Source organism: Salvia miltiorrhiza, chromosome 6 (genome assembly GCF_028751815.1).
Source record: "Salvia miltiorrhiza cultivar Shanhuang (shh) chromosome 6, IMPLAD_Smil_shh, whole genome shotgun sequence".
NCBI classification, from domain to species: Eukaryota; Viridiplantae; Streptophyta; class Magnoliopsida; order Lamiales; family Lamiaceae; genus Salvia; species Salvia miltiorrhiza.
The window spans coordinates 15,263,348-15,280,028 of record NC_080392.1 but is presented as its reverse complement, the minus strand read 5'-3'; the positions used below and the strand labels follow the sequence as shown (position 1 = coordinate 15,280,028).

At 36.2% G+C, this 16,681-nt stretch overlaps 4 protein-coding genes across 4 annotated transcripts; all 4 read right to left on the bottom strand.

Annotated features, from left to right (window-relative positions):
- Positions 1 to 457: 457 nt before the first annotated feature.
- Positions 458 to 4,398, bottom strand: LOC130990135 (uncharacterized). Its single transcript, XM_057914335.1, has 3 exons — positions 3,834 to 4,398; positions 1,860 to 1,904; positions 458 to 669 (listed from the first exon to the last, which is right to left on the bottom strand). Exons 1-3 carry the CDS (start codon positions 4,229 to 4,231, stop codon positions 612 to 614), a joined length of 501 nt encoding a protein of 166 aa, XP_057770318.1. The 5' UTR covers positions 4,232 to 4,398; the 3' UTR covers positions 458 to 611.
- Positions 4,399 to 5,134: 736 nt separating this feature from the next.
- On the bottom strand, positions 5,135 to 8,739 carry LOC130990133 (uncharacterized). Its single transcript, XM_057914333.1, has 4 exons — positions 7,633 to 8,739; positions 7,497 to 7,536; positions 5,648 to 7,403; positions 5,135 to 5,437 (listed from the first exon to the last, which is right to left on the bottom strand). The coding sequence occupies exons 3-4, from the start codon at positions 7,382 to 7,384 to the stop codon at positions 5,411 to 5,413; spliced, it is 1,764 nt and encodes a 587-aa protein (XP_057770316.1). The 5' UTR covers positions 7,385 to 7,403; positions 7,497 to 7,536; positions 7,633 to 8,739; the 3' UTR covers positions 5,135 to 5,410.
- A 134-nt stretch (positions 8,740 to 8,873) lies between these two features.
- Positions 8,874 to 10,448, bottom strand: LOC130990134 (alpha-1,6-mannosyl-glycoprotein 2-beta-N-acetylglucosaminyltransferase). The gene has a single exon (XM_057914334.1). The coding sequence runs from the start codon at positions 10,409 to 10,411 to the stop codon at positions 9,107 to 9,109; it is 1,305 nt and encodes a 434-aa protein (XP_057770317.1). The 5' UTR covers positions 10,412 to 10,448; the 3' UTR covers positions 8,874 to 9,106.
- A 1,122-nt stretch (positions 10,449 to 11,570) lies between these two features.
- On the bottom strand, positions 11,571 to 14,584 carry LOC130990132 (adenylosuccinate synthetase 1, chloroplastic). Its single transcript, XM_057914331.1, has 4 exons — positions 14,101 to 14,584; positions 12,537 to 13,229; positions 12,113 to 12,424; positions 11,571 to 11,953 (listed from the first exon to the last, which is right to left on the bottom strand). The coding sequence occupies exons 1-4, from the start codon at positions 14,422 to 14,424 to the stop codon at positions 11,783 to 11,785; spliced, it is 1,500 nt and encodes a 499-aa protein (XP_057770314.1). The 5' UTR covers positions 14,425 to 14,584; the 3' UTR covers positions 11,571 to 11,782.
- Between the last annotated feature and the right edge of the window lie 2,097 nt (positions 14,585 to 16,681).

Sequence of the window (16,681 nt, the reverse complement as noted above, 5' to 3'; positions counted from 1 at the left end):
TTCGAGTCAGACCCTTCCCACTAATAAACCGAGGGTTCCAGAATGCGGACTTTATCAATTTAAACATCAAGTTCTCTTTTATCTTTTTCATACATCAGTAGTCGAGTCATTGGAAAAGCACTCGGTCCGAAGTATTTAGTAAGTTCGCCGAATATTCAAATTATAGTACAACTTCTCAATATCGTTAATTATTGTATCTTGGAGATATATATACTGTGAAACTGTGTGCATTATAGCGAAACATTTTATCTAGTAGAGATAGTGTCTCACTCTAGACTTTAATTATTTATACATTATCACATTTTCTACAAACCCCTAATAACAGTCTCTTCTCCATATTTCTATCATTGCACAATTTCATGGATTATGGGCTCTTACGACAATGTTGGAGCTTAGAAGACTGCATTAATTAATACCATCATAATTTTTTTGATTCTCGTAAGGAGTAAAATGCTACTGCAAGAAATATGAGGTTCCATTCATTACATTACGATGAGTGTGAAGCAATTGAAAACTCACACGAATATCTGGATTTACATATTAACACAAGGGGAAAAACAAAACTCTCATTCTACATTGAATCTATCCAAAAAATAAAAAAAATGAATGAATCAGGGTCCATCATCACCATCTCCAATCAAGTTACAGATGTCAGAGCATTCTGACAAACTGCACAGATATATCAATGTATATGAAACAAAGACAACAAAAAGAAATTAGGGAATTATAAAAATCTGCATACTTTATTATTGTGAAATACTCTATTCGTCAGTTTACTTTTGCTATTTTGATACCTTCATGAGAAAATAGTCTATTTTTGTTTATAGACATTACCCTATAATATATTAACTTATTACCTATTCTATTATATGGTGGTCCCTTTTTTCACTCGCAGTATAAGGGCTGGTCTTGCATGCGGCGGTCGCACTCCAGTGCGACGGGTCCGCCCCTACCCGACCCGTGCCCAAACCCGAAATCCTGAATCCTAAATTATTACATTTGTTTATAATAATTATTACTTTTAATAAGCATGAAATATACATTTGTTCGCACAAATGTATACTTATATAAATATAGGTATTTACCTTCATTTAATATAAAGTATTATATTTTCTAAACCCTAAATTCTATAAACTAAACCCTGAACCCTGTAAACTAAACCCTAAGCCTGAACACTAAACCCTAATATGAGTATTTACTTTTAAGCATAAGATATACATTTGGTAGCACAAATGTATACTTATATTAATATAAATATTTACCTTCATTCAATATAAAACATTATACATATCAATAATTACTTTTTCTTACGATAATAATTATTTGATCAAATAATAATGTAATTATTTATGCTTATTAAAAATAATCATTGTTATAATAAAAAGTAATATTTGATATGGAGAAATGTAATGTTTCAAAAATATTATATTAATTGTAATTATGGTTGTAATAAAAATTATTTATTATTATGATAAAAAGTTATTATTATTATTATAAAGAAAGATAATATTTTTAAAATATTACAATTTTCACAATATTGAAGTTAACTTCTTATATTAACATAAATATACATTTATATGAACAAATGTATATATTATGTTTATTAAAAGTAACAATTATTATAAATAAATGTAATAATTAGGAGCATGAGTCAAACCCACGCGGGTCAGGGTTCCGGGTCAGGAGGGCGGGTTTGGAGTCGGGTCGACCCGTCGCACGCCTGTGCAACGGTCACACCCAATAATCTGCGGCAGTATAATTAATATATACTTCTTTGGGACGGAAGGAATAATATTTTAGTATTTAATTTATCGAAGTAATATTAATAGTAAACGTAAGATGAATGGAGCAGAACTTACCAATATTTTCGACTCCGAAAACTATCTTTGAAAACAACTAGTGGTCTGCAGGTATAAAACGATTTGCGTCAGCTGGAAAAATCTTGTATCACATAGTATCTATTTCAATTATTTCGTCATTTAGCGGCTGCAACTATCTAAAATAAAGGATAATTACCATATTAAATATTAAATTATTTATCCAGTTCTAAAAATATCTCGGATTTTTTAATAATATTAATAAAAGACCTGAACGATTAATATTGAATCAAAAGTATCCTCATTAACGTATTTGGTTGAGAAAAGGAACATCATGAAGAACTTGGGAAAGGGGTATAAATAGGATAACATGATGTATTTTTTTGCAAATTTAGCCACTATAAAATAAGTATTAATTTTCTCAATCAAAAATATTAACGAGGACATTTTGGGTACAATATCAATAGTTCAGATATTATTGAAAATTCAAAATATTTTTAAAACTTGTCAAATAATTTAATAAAGTTTAATATGATAACTGCTCTACATAAAATAAAAATGATGTCCCGTTTTCATAAATTTGCCATATCAGTAGAATCTTGTGTGACGAGCTCAATAAATCCAGATTCCTATAGTTAAAACACTACGCGTTTCATTACATATTTCATTTTACCAGCGCAAGATTTATGTCATCATCAACTCACACATGTGACATTTTAGTTGCTTTTACTTTGATGGATAAATTCATCATAGGAAAAGAAGAGATAATAAAAATTTATGTCTTTAAATACCTCTTTTTATTTTACATATATAAAGAGAAATTCACCTTTTTTTCTTCCTTATTTTCACTTCAAGTAGGGATAATATTATCCTTTCAATTTGTGAAAATAATGAAGGAAAAATGGTGAAAATCTATTTTGTATAAAATGTGGGAAAAAAAAGATGCATTTAAAGACATAAATTTTTGTTATCCTTCATTTTCATATGATAAATTTATCCATCAAAGTAAACGCACTCTATAATGAAATACGATGTGGAACATTGTTAATCAGGTGATCCCCATTTTTGTGAAGTCCAAAGACAAAGTTTATTTTATTTTTTATTTTTTTTGAGAGACCAAACACAAAGTTAAGGACCTAAGTCATTAAGGAGAGTTTATTTTATATAATGGATAGGATTTATAATTGAGTATTTTTATTTTAAAAATATATAATTTTTTTAATTTTATCCTTTCAATGAATTATGAATCAAACAAATTAACTCAAATGATATAAATCATTAAGAATTTGAGATATCCCAAAATTCTTATTCATCTTATTAAGTAAAGGACTAGCTTATTATTTTTATCTACTTAAATTTGGAGGATTAGACCAAATTAAATTAAATTGGTCGTATGATATCATGTTCGATTAGTTGGATACTCAATTTGGAGACAATGTCACGTAGAATTAGTCTTGGCTTATGAGCCTTGGCCAAGGCCCTATGACAAAATTAATCACGCGCCAATTAAAATCTCTCAGTAATATCAGGCTAATTTAATCTGGAGCAACATGATTGATAAAATATATGATTGAGTATTCTTATCTTTATTATTAGGATTTCCCCAGTCTTACCTTCTAATCAAATAAAATTAGCTCAAACGATAACTAGCCTGCTTAGAAATATTTCAAAATTTCAATCCATCTTAATTAACAATGAATTAACTTATATCTTTAATGAAGGGTTTACTTTGCATGAATAATAAAAATATATGATTGAGTATTTTTTATCCTCAATAGTAGCATCTCTCCAATATCATTTTTTTTAATAGGACGTGAATCAAGTAAAATTAGTTTAAATGATAGAAATAATCTGAGTTGTAATATATGTTAATAAACAATGGATTAACTCATACAACTTCTATGTGTGTAAGCTAATTTTCAAAAGTGAAGGCACCTAAAAGAATGATACGATGAGATGAATGGCAAATTTATATAATGGTAAAGCTAAGATGGTCGAAATGAATAGAAATGGTACCTGCGGATGTTAAAGGGGCCTTCTCCGGGGGAACCGAAACCGCCTTGAATGCAGGTGGAGGTGCACTTACTCGTGCACGCCTCCGCCTTCTTCGACTTCGGCCTCTGGATTTTGTATCTCTTCTTGCACTCCTTTTCATCGGGACTGCACACGCTCGACAGCGTCTGCGGCACGTTCGACAGCGTCTCCTCCGGCTGCGATGGTGCCGCCACCTCTATGGCTCCCGCCGACAGCACCAGCGCCGCGGAGGCGGCGGCGACTGCGACGGCTATGTAGTTGCCTGCGGTGAAATGGAGATCAAAGACGGGCGGTTTTCTGTGGAGTAGTTGAGTTTGGCGGTCTCTGGGGCATTTCATCGAGCATCTGATTCTGGTGGAAGTTGCGCCATAGAGGAGCATCGTTTGTTTTACAAATTTTTATTATTTTTGAGGGGAATTTTGTTTTGGGCGAAATGGTTTATCCACAACTTCTTCTATTAGTTGCTTCATTTTCAACCCCAAGTTTTTGGTGGACACGTCATTTCAAATTTATATTCCTTTCTAACATGAAAAAGGGTTACTATTAAATCAATCTTTTTTATGTCAACTTCGAGAATACAAATATTTTGGTGTGCTTCATTTTATTTTGTTTTTCTTTCGGGGAAAAAAATATAAGAGGCAGCACCCTACTCTAGCCAAAACCTTTTAGTTATAGGAAATTCTAGCCATACAAATAAAAATATGGAAATAATAGCATTTTTGACTGAAATACTCTTTTAGTGTGTAACAGTATAAAATACTCTATTACACACATTTTATAAGCGAAAAAGTGTGTAACAGTGTAAAATACACTGTTACACACTTTTTCGCAATCACACACTTTTACGTAATTACACATTTTTGAGAAAAAGTGTGTAACATTGTAAAATACACTATTACACGATTTTTGAAAAAGTGTGTAACAGTGTATTACACACTTTTTTGCAATTACACACTTTTACGTTATTACACACTTTTCCGAAAAAGTGTGTAACAGTATTAAGGGTATAATTGTACATTTACATTAAAAAATGCTAGTTTTTCCATATTTTTATTTGGGTGGACATTTTTTCCTTTTCTTATCCAAGAAGTGCTAATTGAGCCCATTAACTCAAAATATAATTGGGGGTATTACATATATGGTTGAGTTATATTAAAAATTATTTTTCTTTAAATCTTACCCCATAACCTATTTGCACTTATCATATAATTACACCTCCTATAAGATTTGAACTCAAAAGCATAGAAATGATTGCAATTATTTTATATGTCAAATACAAGGTCTTCGTAATTTTTAGTATTTTATTTAATCTTAATCCATATATATAAATATATTTCAAATGTTCAACACAAGCATTTAAACAAGTGCATACAATTTGAAAGCAATAATGAAGTGAATATGAGGAATGAGAATCTCCCCAAAATCTCACTAAAACTGAGAGTCATGTTTTGAGAAGTTTTAGGCTCTCACTCTTGCAGCAGTTTTGTTGGGTTCGTTTATCCTCGACAACTTGGCTAGAGACGAGTCTTGCCCTCTGATGAATCCATAGACGTCGACTCTCAATGTGCAGACGAGGTATCTCGCACCTGCATCACGTCACATGACATCAGATTTATATCTATAATCACACACTAGATATGAGCAACGCAATGACACAAGTTCACAACAAGCTTATGCACATCATGCGCAATGATATTTCTAGACATTGAAATAACATTGATGATGTTTTTTTGCACAAGTAGGTAAGTTTTTAGACACATTTTAAGGCAAGAAAAGGGCGTGAATGTATGAGTTACCTGCACTCCGTCATCATCCAGGGGTCGAGCCTTGGGGCTCGTGTCGGTGTCGTACATGGGCTCCCTGATTGGAACCTCGTCTGCCAGCTTGCTCTCAGAAACAGCTTCTTGATCATTGGATGGGTCATCTTCAATGGCATCTTGCAGATCGTCTGATCCCTCGTCTTCAAGATACTCGGCTGAGGCAACTGACTCTGTATCCTCCGGAGGAGAGCTCTGCCCGCTTGACTCTCGTTTAAACGGCGAGTAGCTCGACTCGTCTACAACCCTCTGTTCTGCCACGAAGAACGGCTTTATTTTCACTGGCCGCCTCTCTAGCCTATTCGGGGAAAAGATCGAGGGCCTTGCGGAGAAATTGTCGCGCCTTCTAAGGAACGGATGTCTAGTTAGCGACGGCTTGAGCTCTGCACGAGATCCGTCCCCTGTTTCATTCGGATCCTCTTCGGTCAAGTCATCTGGTAACTCGAAAGGGTTCGTTCTTCGTCGTGATAGAACCGAAGGAGCCGAGCCGGGACCCGAATCCTGAGGCAGATCAAACGGATTCCGCCTTGCTGTGGAGATGGGAGCGATTTGGAACTGGAAATCAGGATTTTCAAAGTTCATCAAGTTGATCTCAGGCACCATGCTCCGATTCCTTCTCCTTCTCAAGATCCTCTCCAACCGTTGATTCCTTTCGAGCTCCGAATTTCCAACTTCCATTAGATTCTTCTGATCCTCCTCTGTCCAAGTGATGACAGACTTGGTGTGATCCTCCTCGTCGTCCTGCCCCTCCTCGACGTCGTCGTCGTCGTCCGCGGCCTCTGATTCTTGAACATCGGTCTCATCGGCCGACTCAATGCTGGCGTTGCTGGAGCGCGGTGATTGGTCGGTCAGCGCCGTCTCGGAGCCGGCGTGCGACATTTGAGCCGGCGGTGGTGCATCCTCATCCAAGAGGGGGTGGAGCTCGTCGAGCATCGTCGGCATTATGTCATCGATCGAGGTGTCGTCCGGAGACGAGCTCTCGGCCCTCTCGGACCCCGAGTCCGAACCTTCCTCGTGGTGCTCCTCCCTATTCCCCCTCTCGGAATCGCAAGAATCCCCCTCGGATTTCTCGTGATCCGACTCGGAATCTAGGAGCTCACCAATGACTTTAGAGATTATGGCATAGTGATCCGCCATGACCTCCCCATCACCAAGCCCCTCTCTCTCCCTCTCCTCACTCCACTCGCCCTTCTCCCCGTGCACGTGCACCGGACCTCCCAACGCCTCGCTCTCCTCCCCGCACTCCGACTCAATCTCGGACAATCTCCTTCCCTTATTCGATCCATCTACGCTACCACCCACATGAATCTCATCGGGCTTATGCCCTAACAAACTCGACTCCACCACGCCTAACTTCTTCTCCACACTCTCACCACATTTCTCAACAAAAGGCCTCTCATTTTGCTCAACAACAACACTAGCATCTATCAACTTGCCATTCCTTAGCGAAACGGACTCGTATTTGGTTTTCATCTCGATTTCAGTCTCATGTATGTTATGTTGGCCGTAATACAATAGGGTTCCGAGCAAAATAACAGTGCAAACGACAACGGGAGAGGCCGAAACCAACAACGAAAACATCAAAGGAAATGACATTGACATGTATATTACAGCACACGCAAGAAACACAAGAAATGGATGATGCCACACTGATCTAACTGTAAACACCGCACCTTTCCTCATATAATTCCCAAACTCCATTAATGTAACCCCCATTTTTTCCAGCTCCTTAAATCTGCCATTGTTTTTTTTATAGAAATTGAGACAATGTACATCATCAGATCACAGAAAATAATCAAAATTCTCAATCATAATGGTCAATACTCACCATACAAATAATATTCGGAAATTCAGGATTCAAATAGCATCTGGGAAATTCAAAACAAGAAAGTAAATCAATTTAATCTGCACATACAAAAACAAACAAATAAATAAACCAAGATTGAGATGGGAAATTGGTATACCAGCTCAAACAGAGATCAACCTTCAAAAAACACATTCTTGAAAATCTTTGTCTGACTCCCACTTTTTCAGAAGAGAAAGATTTTCCATTGAATTATTCATATGGCTTCTACTTTCTGATCAATAACTATTTCAAATTGGTGAAATTGCTAATCATAGATTACAAAATGTTTGAGATAGCTGGTGTTTAAGGGCTTATAGCCCAATTAATGCTGTGAGACTGTGATGAAACATTGCAAATTTTTCTTGTGATATTTGGGTAGTGGCGGTGGGGGAGAATGAGGGTGATCATTGCTTTATTCAATTTGGAGGTTGTGAAATTTTTATTTGATTCTTTTTTTCATTTCTTTTCTATGATAGATGGGAAGCAAAAGATAGGAACGTACCTTTTTGTAGGTTAATCATTTGTGATTTGCAATATTTGGATTAGAGTGTTTTTCTTGCTTTTTAGTATGAAAATAATGGATTCAAGATCTTTATGTTGCATTACACACTCGAACAATAGTAAATAAATAAAATTATTTAAATACACGTGGCATGTTGCATTAATTAAGTTACATCCAGCAAAATTTATGATCTAAATCCACCTGAATCTGAACAAAATTGAACCTGGCCCATTATCATATCCATTTTCAGTTGGGATTATATGACAAAGTCAAATACATAATTTATTCAGAAAAAAAAGTATTACAATAAGAGTTCATAAGAATTGACAGATCAGATCGTAAACAATTTGGACCTATCAAGTTGTTTCAAAAGCCTTTGAACTATTCTATTATTCTATAATTTGCATGATTTTCATTACGTGCCTTTCAAAATCTCTCGAAAAATGTATTAAATCGCTTGTTTTTCAAATTTCACGGCTACTTGTAGTTATACCCAAGACATTATACTTTGATTTTGTAATCCAGCATTTGCAGAGATAGTGAAGAAAAATAGAGTTTTATAGAAGCAAATGCTTATCCTAAACCACTTTATAAATGTGGTGGAAATAGTTGTTGATCTGCAAAATGGGTAATGATATTGAAGATGAAAGGCACAAGTAAAACTGCTCCCCACTTCATCTGTTTGATGAAATTTTGTCCCAGAATTGGTGTATGAACTGAATTCAAGCAGCCGGGATAAATATCAAATATCTTTCTCCAACATACCACAAACAATTTGTAAACAACTAAAACTTGATTCTGAGCTAATACAGCACACAAGTTTCAGGATAACAGAATAATCAAAATCCACCAACACAGAAGGAAAAAATATAGTATTGATTTGATTTGCAAGGAGAAGCTAATCAAGCGTGTAATCACTACATTAGACGTATAAAATGGTGGAGTGAGTAAGTAGAAAAGCATAAATTTTATTTCTTACAGCGTGTAATGAGAAACAATCATTCAGATATGCTGCAACCCCCCATGATATGCATGTTTTCACTAAGAATACAACATAGTTGTTGAGAAGAGACACGACAGCCAATCGTTGTCACACCACACCGGCGTTTGAAGTCCAATAGAGTTTGGCGAATTCCAAACATAGTTGACGGTCCCTTTGATCCCCCCAGCCTCCCCATCCCCTAAACCCGGCTTGATACCCGGATTGGTGCTCGTACACGTGCAGCCCCCAATCCCATTTTATATTAGGAACCTTATCACTTTCCTCAACATCAAAATTGAACACACCGTTATCAATACAAGCCGCCTTCTCACCCTGACCTTGATGCAAACCACACTTGCCAAAGTGAACTGCACTCGTCCTAGGTCCCCTCAACGAGTAAACGGGCCTCCCAAATGATGGATACACGGTAGCCCACATCGTTATATCCCAGTTATAATCATCAAACGAGCAAAACTCTCTGCCCTTCCTATGAATCATTCGCCACACTGACCGGTTGAAAGAATAGCCCACGTTTCCCATCCTCTCGGCTACCAAACTCTCCCACCCTTCCCCCTTGGACTTCACATCAGACGGTGCCAGATTCGCAGCATAGCAATCCGGGCACTTCTTAGGCTTCAGCTTTACAAGCAGCTGCAAGTTGCGGTATGCATTGGGGAAAATAAAGTGATCCTCCTCTATGAAAAGGATATGCCCCGAATGCTGCCTCGTCTCCTTCAAACCATCCCACACCGTGTTCATCATCCACCACCAGTGATGCTTCAATGACACTATCTTAGGCGACCTATGGTTGCCATACTGGTCCGGGGTCCCCACACATTTCTTCACCACGGCATCGTCCTTATCCTTACAGTCACTCGAGGATACACCTGGAAATCCATCGGGAAACACATGAGGCGAAAACGGGGCAAAGATCTGTTTCACTTGGCAAAACTTGATGCCCTCCACAACCTTGTTCATCTCATCAAAGTAACCATCATGGCTAACAATGAGCAGAGTCTCACTAATGCCCTCGACTTTCGACAGGCTGTCTACAGCTACACCAAGGTATTGAGGCCGATTATGCACATACAACACAATGACTATGTGATTCTTAGCTAGCTTAGGGTATAAATCTAAGTTCCTAGGCAACATCTGATTACGCTTCTCTAGTGAAATCGACAGCTCATTCTGCCGAGGAAGTTTCAAATTCGTACTAGAACTCAAAGTATAGTTATAATAATTACTCGATCCAAAACTCTCATCATCACTCTCAACTGAATATCTGCTGATTAAATCTGTAAACGTATTGGCCCTCAACAATAACAACAAGAAAATAGCTCCGAAAACAAGAATCGTAATCAACCGGCAAAAACCCAAATTTTTCATCCGGGCTTTTCTGTAAGAAACCGCCATAGAAAATCATAAAAAAAGTTCAGATCTTTACCGAAATCTTGACTCAAATAAGGAGTCTGCGAAACGGGTCGGATCCTGCGACCTGCAGAGTTGACTTGAGTTCTCTCTCAATGAAGTGGGCAGCTATCAGGAGCTCCAAAAGAAGAAGCATTGAAGACAAAAGGACGAAAATGGATTCTTCAAGAACAAAGCCATATGAAGAATTTGAAGCACTGTTTTTGCATTGAGAGGAATTGGGAATTTGTTGATTCGTTAAAACTTCAACACGACCGGCCAAACTTGACTCTAGTCGAGAATGATGATATTCTAATCTACACTGTTAATAAATGGGGGAATATAAGATGGTTTCTATTTTCGGGGGCATTAATTTTTTAGTTTGCAAACTAATGCAATATCTTTCAACTTTCTACATTTTTAGCTCCATTTCAGCTGAAAAAGTTCAATTTTGTCCCCTAGTTTGCTTAATAGACTCAACGTTTTATGAAATTGTTCTCTTTTGTTTCACAAAATTAGTTGGCAAGGTAGAATGTTTTCAATAATTAAAAAGAAAACCGTGAACTTTCGTCTTCACCATTGATTGTCACTGGTATTAGAATAATTGGCAAATTGGTTAATATAGTTACGTAGATGGATTGATTTATGCGGGGCGTTGATAAGATTAATAGGATTGAAGGAGTGAATTTTGGAGTGGTAAATAATCACTCATTTGGATGATTGGATGCGGGCCGAATTATTAATCATGTGCTCAATCATGCAAACCAAACACTTGATTAAGATTGATTATTTTATCAATCATGCCTTATCACTTACACCAAAAAAATATGACAATGCTAAACCACTACTAGGTCGATTCAAATTGATTAATTATTAAAGTTCAGATAACGAAATTTTCATAAGTAATTGGAATTACGTTCCAACTTATATTGGACATTTGTCACATTTCTATTTCAAACTAGCACACAAACACACAACTCCGGACCAAAGCTGAAAATTTGCAAATTAAAATTTTGGGGCCATTTTGCAAGAAAAGTATAAATAATATCATTATTTTTATGCTCCTAATTTTCTGGTGAGGAAGTTGGAATGTCACTTAAGTTAAACTCACTGCTCCCACAAGTCATAACTTTAACCTTAAATTTGCTCCAACAAAAATGTGAGATTTAACTAACAACAACACACCATCCACTCAAAAATTTGATACAAACTACAAAGAGTTTTAACAGAGTTCAATAGTTCAGAAAATCTACACAAATTTCATGTCAGCTAATCAAATCTTTCAGATTTTTATGCAACAAATCAGAGAATAGGCCCTCAATCAGGGGGCAGAAATTTCCTCGGGAGAGTTTACCCTCATAAGGGTGGTCCAAGACTTTACTTGTATATGAGAGCATCACGGCCAGGTCCAACGCCTATGTAGTGAACGGGTACACCTACGAGCTCTTCTATCCTTTCTACGTAGTCACGAGCTGCCTTTGGCAGCTGAGAGTACTCTCTGATGGAAGAAATATCGACCTGCCAGCCAGGCATAACCTCATATTCGACCTAGAAAGAGACAGAACCAAGGAGAGCAAATTAACAAAGTCAATATGAGGAGAACAGGATAACAATTTTTCATGATAACAAGTGTAATATAAAGATAAGAATGCAAGACATGTTTGTAAAAGAGCGAGTTGTTCCGAAGAGAGCAAGATGAGGGCTTACTTGGATCTGCTCCAGAAGACGAAGATCTCCAGGGAATGAATGGACCGGTGAGCCATCGGGTAGCTTGTAAGCAATACCCAACTGGATTTCTGGTAGATCAGACAATACATCGAGTTTGGTGAGGTTCAGAGATGAGAATCCATTTATCTGAGAACAATACTTCAGTGCAACTATGTCCAGCCAGCCACAACGACGAGGGCGGCCAGTAGTAGTACCAAACTCCTGTCCAGCAAACCTAAGTAGATCGCCACCTTTACCCAATATTTCTGTTGGGAAAGGACCTGAACCAACTCGCGTTGTGTATGCTTTCACCTGCATCATTGTCCAACATAGCTCAGCCAAACATTCGGAGTAGAAGTACTGAGCACAAACAAGGTATTTCTACAATTTTGACAAATTCATATGAGAAAAGCATTTTTCTTACCACGCCTATAAGATCACCAAGGGCTCTAGGAGCAATACCAAGACCAGTGCAGATTCCTCCAGCAGATGGACTGGAAGAAGTTACGAAAGGGTAAGTTCCAAAATCAATATCTAGCATGGTTGCCTGACCACCTTCTACCAAAATCTTCTGTTTCCGAGATATAGCATCATTCATGAAATGCACAGTATCAGTAATGAAGGGTTCCAACCTCTCAGCGAACCTCTTATACTGCTCAACTTCTTCCCTGAGCATTTCAGGGGTATAGTTAAAACCTTTGAATCTTGAAGCAGCGTCAGATAATAAAACATCAAGCTTCTGGGGAAAAGTATCCATATGCCTCAAGTCACTTACTCTTAAACCATTCCGAATAACCTTGCTCGAATAGCAAGGGCCAATACCTCTCCTGGTGGTGCCAATAAATGACTTAGCAAGTTCGGCTTCCCTAAGCCCATCCACAGCTTGATGAAAATCAAATAACAGGTGAGCGCGATCAGACACAAGTATTCTTCCTTTGCAAGAGACCCCGTTGGCTTCAAGCCCATCCACTTCCTTAAAGAATCCTGGAAGATGCACCACAACTCCATTACCAATTACACAGACAGTTTCTTCATTGAGAATTCCGGAGGGAACAAGGTGAAGGGCAAACTTTTTGCCCTCTGAATTGTAAATTGTGTGGCCGGCATTAGCTCCACCCTAACAATAAATGGCATTGAAGATTTCAGAATACGCAGGTCAAAAAATGAAACCACAATCTTCTTTCCGTGCGACTCAAACACTGTACATTCAGATCAAAACTACAACATTCTATCTATGCACTAAATTGTAAGACACTGTCGAGTAGTTCCCATTGTGCACGGAAAAATCGTAAATGGACCTTTTAATGCTTCTGCATAACATGCTAATCAGTATATGGCTATATGCATCTGACCACTGCATGAATTAGGTGTTTCCTCACACTAGCAACAATTTAATTGGTGGGCCCTCAAAAAAAAAAAAAAAAAAAATTTAATTGGTGTAATTATTCATGAGAGACCATAACTTCACATTAAAGGAAAGTCTAAACCAGAAGCACGATAGGGTATAACTTTTTGCCCACCAACACCTTAAAATTAGTAAAAGCAAGAATTCTCTAGCCAACTAAACTCCATTGGATGAAATTATTAACAGGCAATTCTAGCATAGTACCAAAAAACAGCATATGACAGTGAGTAGCAATAAGAAGGTCATCAACATGGCAAATTTCACATTTTCCCCCTAATTTTGTAGTATTATTTTTAATTATCAATTAGATATGCAAACCGTGGCATTTGTTAAACAGCAAACGATAGAGAAAATAATGCAACAATCAAGCATTATTTTTATTTGGCTCGTACAAGAGAAACAAATTTATAATTGTAAATAATGACATTAGAAATAATCGATACAGGAACAATCGAAACAATAGCTTTTGGCACATATCCACGAGCACTAAATTCGAAGATAAAACTACAAAAGCCGACCGAAATACAACCATAAAATTGCAGCGAGATCAAATACGCGCGCGCGCGCGCACACACACACAGACCTGACAACGAGCGACGATGTCGAAGTGCTGAGCAAGAACATCGACGAGCTTTCCTTTGCCCTCGTCCCCCCACTGACATCCAAGCACGCCGGAAACATGACTCAGATCTACGATTCGGCTGACTCCCGATCGATACTCGCCGAGCCCTTGCTCGATCACGGCGGAGCCGCTCTTCGCGGCGGCGGAGCAAATAATCGTCTTCTGCTGCTTGCAGGTAGGAAGCGAGAGACTAAATTGAGGGTGGGACCCGCCGAGCCTCCCGTAGAGGGTCCCGTTCCACGTTCGCGTGGCCGAGGATATGGAGGTGGAGGAGGAGAGGTTCATGGCGGCGGAGAGAGAGAGGGTTGTGAGGGTTAGAGAGGAGAGCGCGAGCGACAGTGTGCGAAATGCAGAAACAATCCGACAATTTTCATGTCATTTAAAATTGAGTTAATTGGATGTAAATCCAAATATTACACTCACGATAATTATAATCTTATTACCCAATCCATCCCAATTTTCCAATAATCTATATATTATATAAAAGAGCAGTTTAACGGCTATTTTTTGCCGCCAACTGCTCTCTCCAATTTTAAAATTTTCAAAATTTCAAATTTGTAAACTAATGTAATTCTAGACGATGTTCTTTCATAGCTGTCATTTTGCAGATTTTAGAACCCACGATTTTATCAAAAAAAATTTAAAAAAATCAGCACCCACGATTTGCGTTGACATCCTAAAAAAAATTGAACAAAGAAATTATTTTTTAACACCCACGATTGGATTTTCACAACTGCATCAATTAAACAGGTTTAACAATTATTTTAATTTTAATTATGTATTTTAGCACCTAAACATTCATTTAACTGCACCACTACATCAATTTAAAAAATTAACTCTCATGATTGAATCAGTTACTCCACGATTTTATAAACAAAATTCATAATTTACACCATCTATAAATATCACTTCTCTAACCCTCATTGCACGAATTCCATAGCAAAAAAAAAAAAAAGCATTCTCATTATTTTTATTTTTTGTTTAAATGGCCCTTATGTTCGGCGTTTACATGGCATGTATGCACTTACGACTCACTGATAAAACCATTTTTCAGATAAATATTTTCTTATTAAAATCGAAACCCCAACTAAAATAATGCAACATCATTATTCAATATTATAAAATTAAACTTAATAAATTTACCATTTTTATTATGAAAATGAATCATATTTTTTCGCAAAATCAATTCTTAGGATGTTGTATAGGAACTTTATTTTAGAATTTGTATTTAAACAAAATGACCACATAAATATGATTAAATATATATGCAATCCAAAAATATACTATTAAATTATATGCAAACAAATAGTTTTGAACATCTTAGAATATTATATGATAATGATACTCATTATCATTTATACTTACTTTTGATGGTGAATTTATATATTTATACACATTATCAATGAAAATCAATTAATTGGTAATTGAAAATTTATATATTTTCGAATTCATGTTTTTTATTGAAATTATATAGTAGATAATTTTAATATTTTATTTAGATTTATATTTAATATGTATATTTACTTATTTAAAATATCGTTCAGTTTTGATACTGATCGTGCATCGCACGAGTGGGCGTGTGCTAGTAACGTGCTTAAAAAGGGAATACGTAAATTAAAAAAATGTAAATAAAGTAAATAAAGATAAAGTAAGGAGGAAAAAAAAATTAGTGAAAAGGTAAAAAGAAAATAAAGTAAATGAGAAAAGTGACGGAGAGATCAGATAAAGTAAATTGTTTCTTTTTTGAGTCGAAATATTATAAATGAGAAGTCCAAAAATAAAAGAGTGGATTTTGAAAAATAGTAAATTTAAAAATTGACCACTAAAATAAAAATTTAAAAATTATCCGCGAATTCCCTACCAATCGAATTCACAACTGAATAGTTAGTTGGTTATGAATTCGAGTTTTATAGTTTGAATTCACAACTAAAAATAGTGTTAGTCGTGAATTCAAGCTTTAAAGCATTAATTCACAATTATAAATAGTGTTAGTCGTGAATTCATAATTAAAAATAGTGTTAGTTGTGAATTCAAGTTTTTAAATGAATTCACAACTACAAATATTGTTAGTCGTGAATTTAAACTTTAAAACTCAAATTCCGACTAACATTATTTATAGTTGTGAATTCAAACTTTAAAATTTGAATTCACTACCAACACTAATAATTCAGTTGTGAATTCATCGAGCTGATCGTGAATTCTAATTCAAGTTGTGAATTCATAGATCTGATTGTGAATTCAAGAATTTGCGTGATTTTCATCAATTTCTTCATTATTTGTATTTTTTTCTATTAAAATCAATTTAAATTTAACTTTTCCTCAAACTTCTCTTAAAAATAAAATTCTTACTAGGTTTCTTCGTACAAGTGCCCAACTCTCAATTTCTAAAAACTCCAAGCGTTCCCCTCCCCAACCCCTCCAAATCAAAAAAAAAACTCCAAGCGCCCAAAATTCTTCCCAGATTTCACTCTCTAAAATGTCAACATATTTCTAGAAGCTAGAAACTCCAATCAATATATAATACGATTAAGGAATCCTGCGC

Excerpts from the sequence above, each read along its gene's own strand:
- LOC130990135 (XM_057914335.1), bottom strand. The coding sequence starts at position 4,231 with ATGCTCCTCTATGGCGCAACTTCCACCAGAATCAGATGCTCGATGAAA. Across the intron at positions 1,905-3,833 it reads GGCCCCTTTAACATCCGCAG|ACCACTAGTTGTTTTCAAAG; the intron begins GTACCATTTCTA and ends TTATACCTGCAG. Across the intron at positions 670-1,859 it reads TTTCGGAGTCGAAAATATTG|TTTGTCAGAATGCTCTGACA; the intron begins GTAAGTTCTGCT and ends ATATCTGTGCAG.
- LOC130990133 (XM_057914333.1), bottom strand. The coding sequence starts at position 7,384 with ATGGGGGTTACATTAATGGAGTTTGGGAATTATATGAGGAAAGGTGCG. Across the intron at positions 5,438-5,647 it reads TGGATGATGACGGAGTGCAG|GTGCGAGATACCTCGTCTGC; the intron begins GTAACTCATACA and ends GACGTGATGCAG.
- LOC130990134 (XM_057914334.1), bottom strand. The coding sequence starts at position 10,411 with ATGGCGGTTTCTTACAGAAAAGCCCGGATGAAAAATTTGGGTTTTTGC.
- LOC130990132 (XM_057914331.1), bottom strand. The coding sequence starts at position 14,424 with ATGAACCTCTCCTCCTCCACCTCCATATCCTCGGCCACGCGAACGTGG. Across the intron at positions 12,425-12,536 it reads TTGGTGATCTTATAGGCGTG|GTGAAAGCATACACAACGCG; the intron begins GTAAGAAAAATG and ends ACAATGATGCAG. Across the intron at positions 11,954-12,112 it reads GTCTTCTGGAGCAGATCCAA|GTCGAATATGAGGTTATGCC; the intron begins GTAAGCCCTCAT and ends GTCTCTTTCTAG.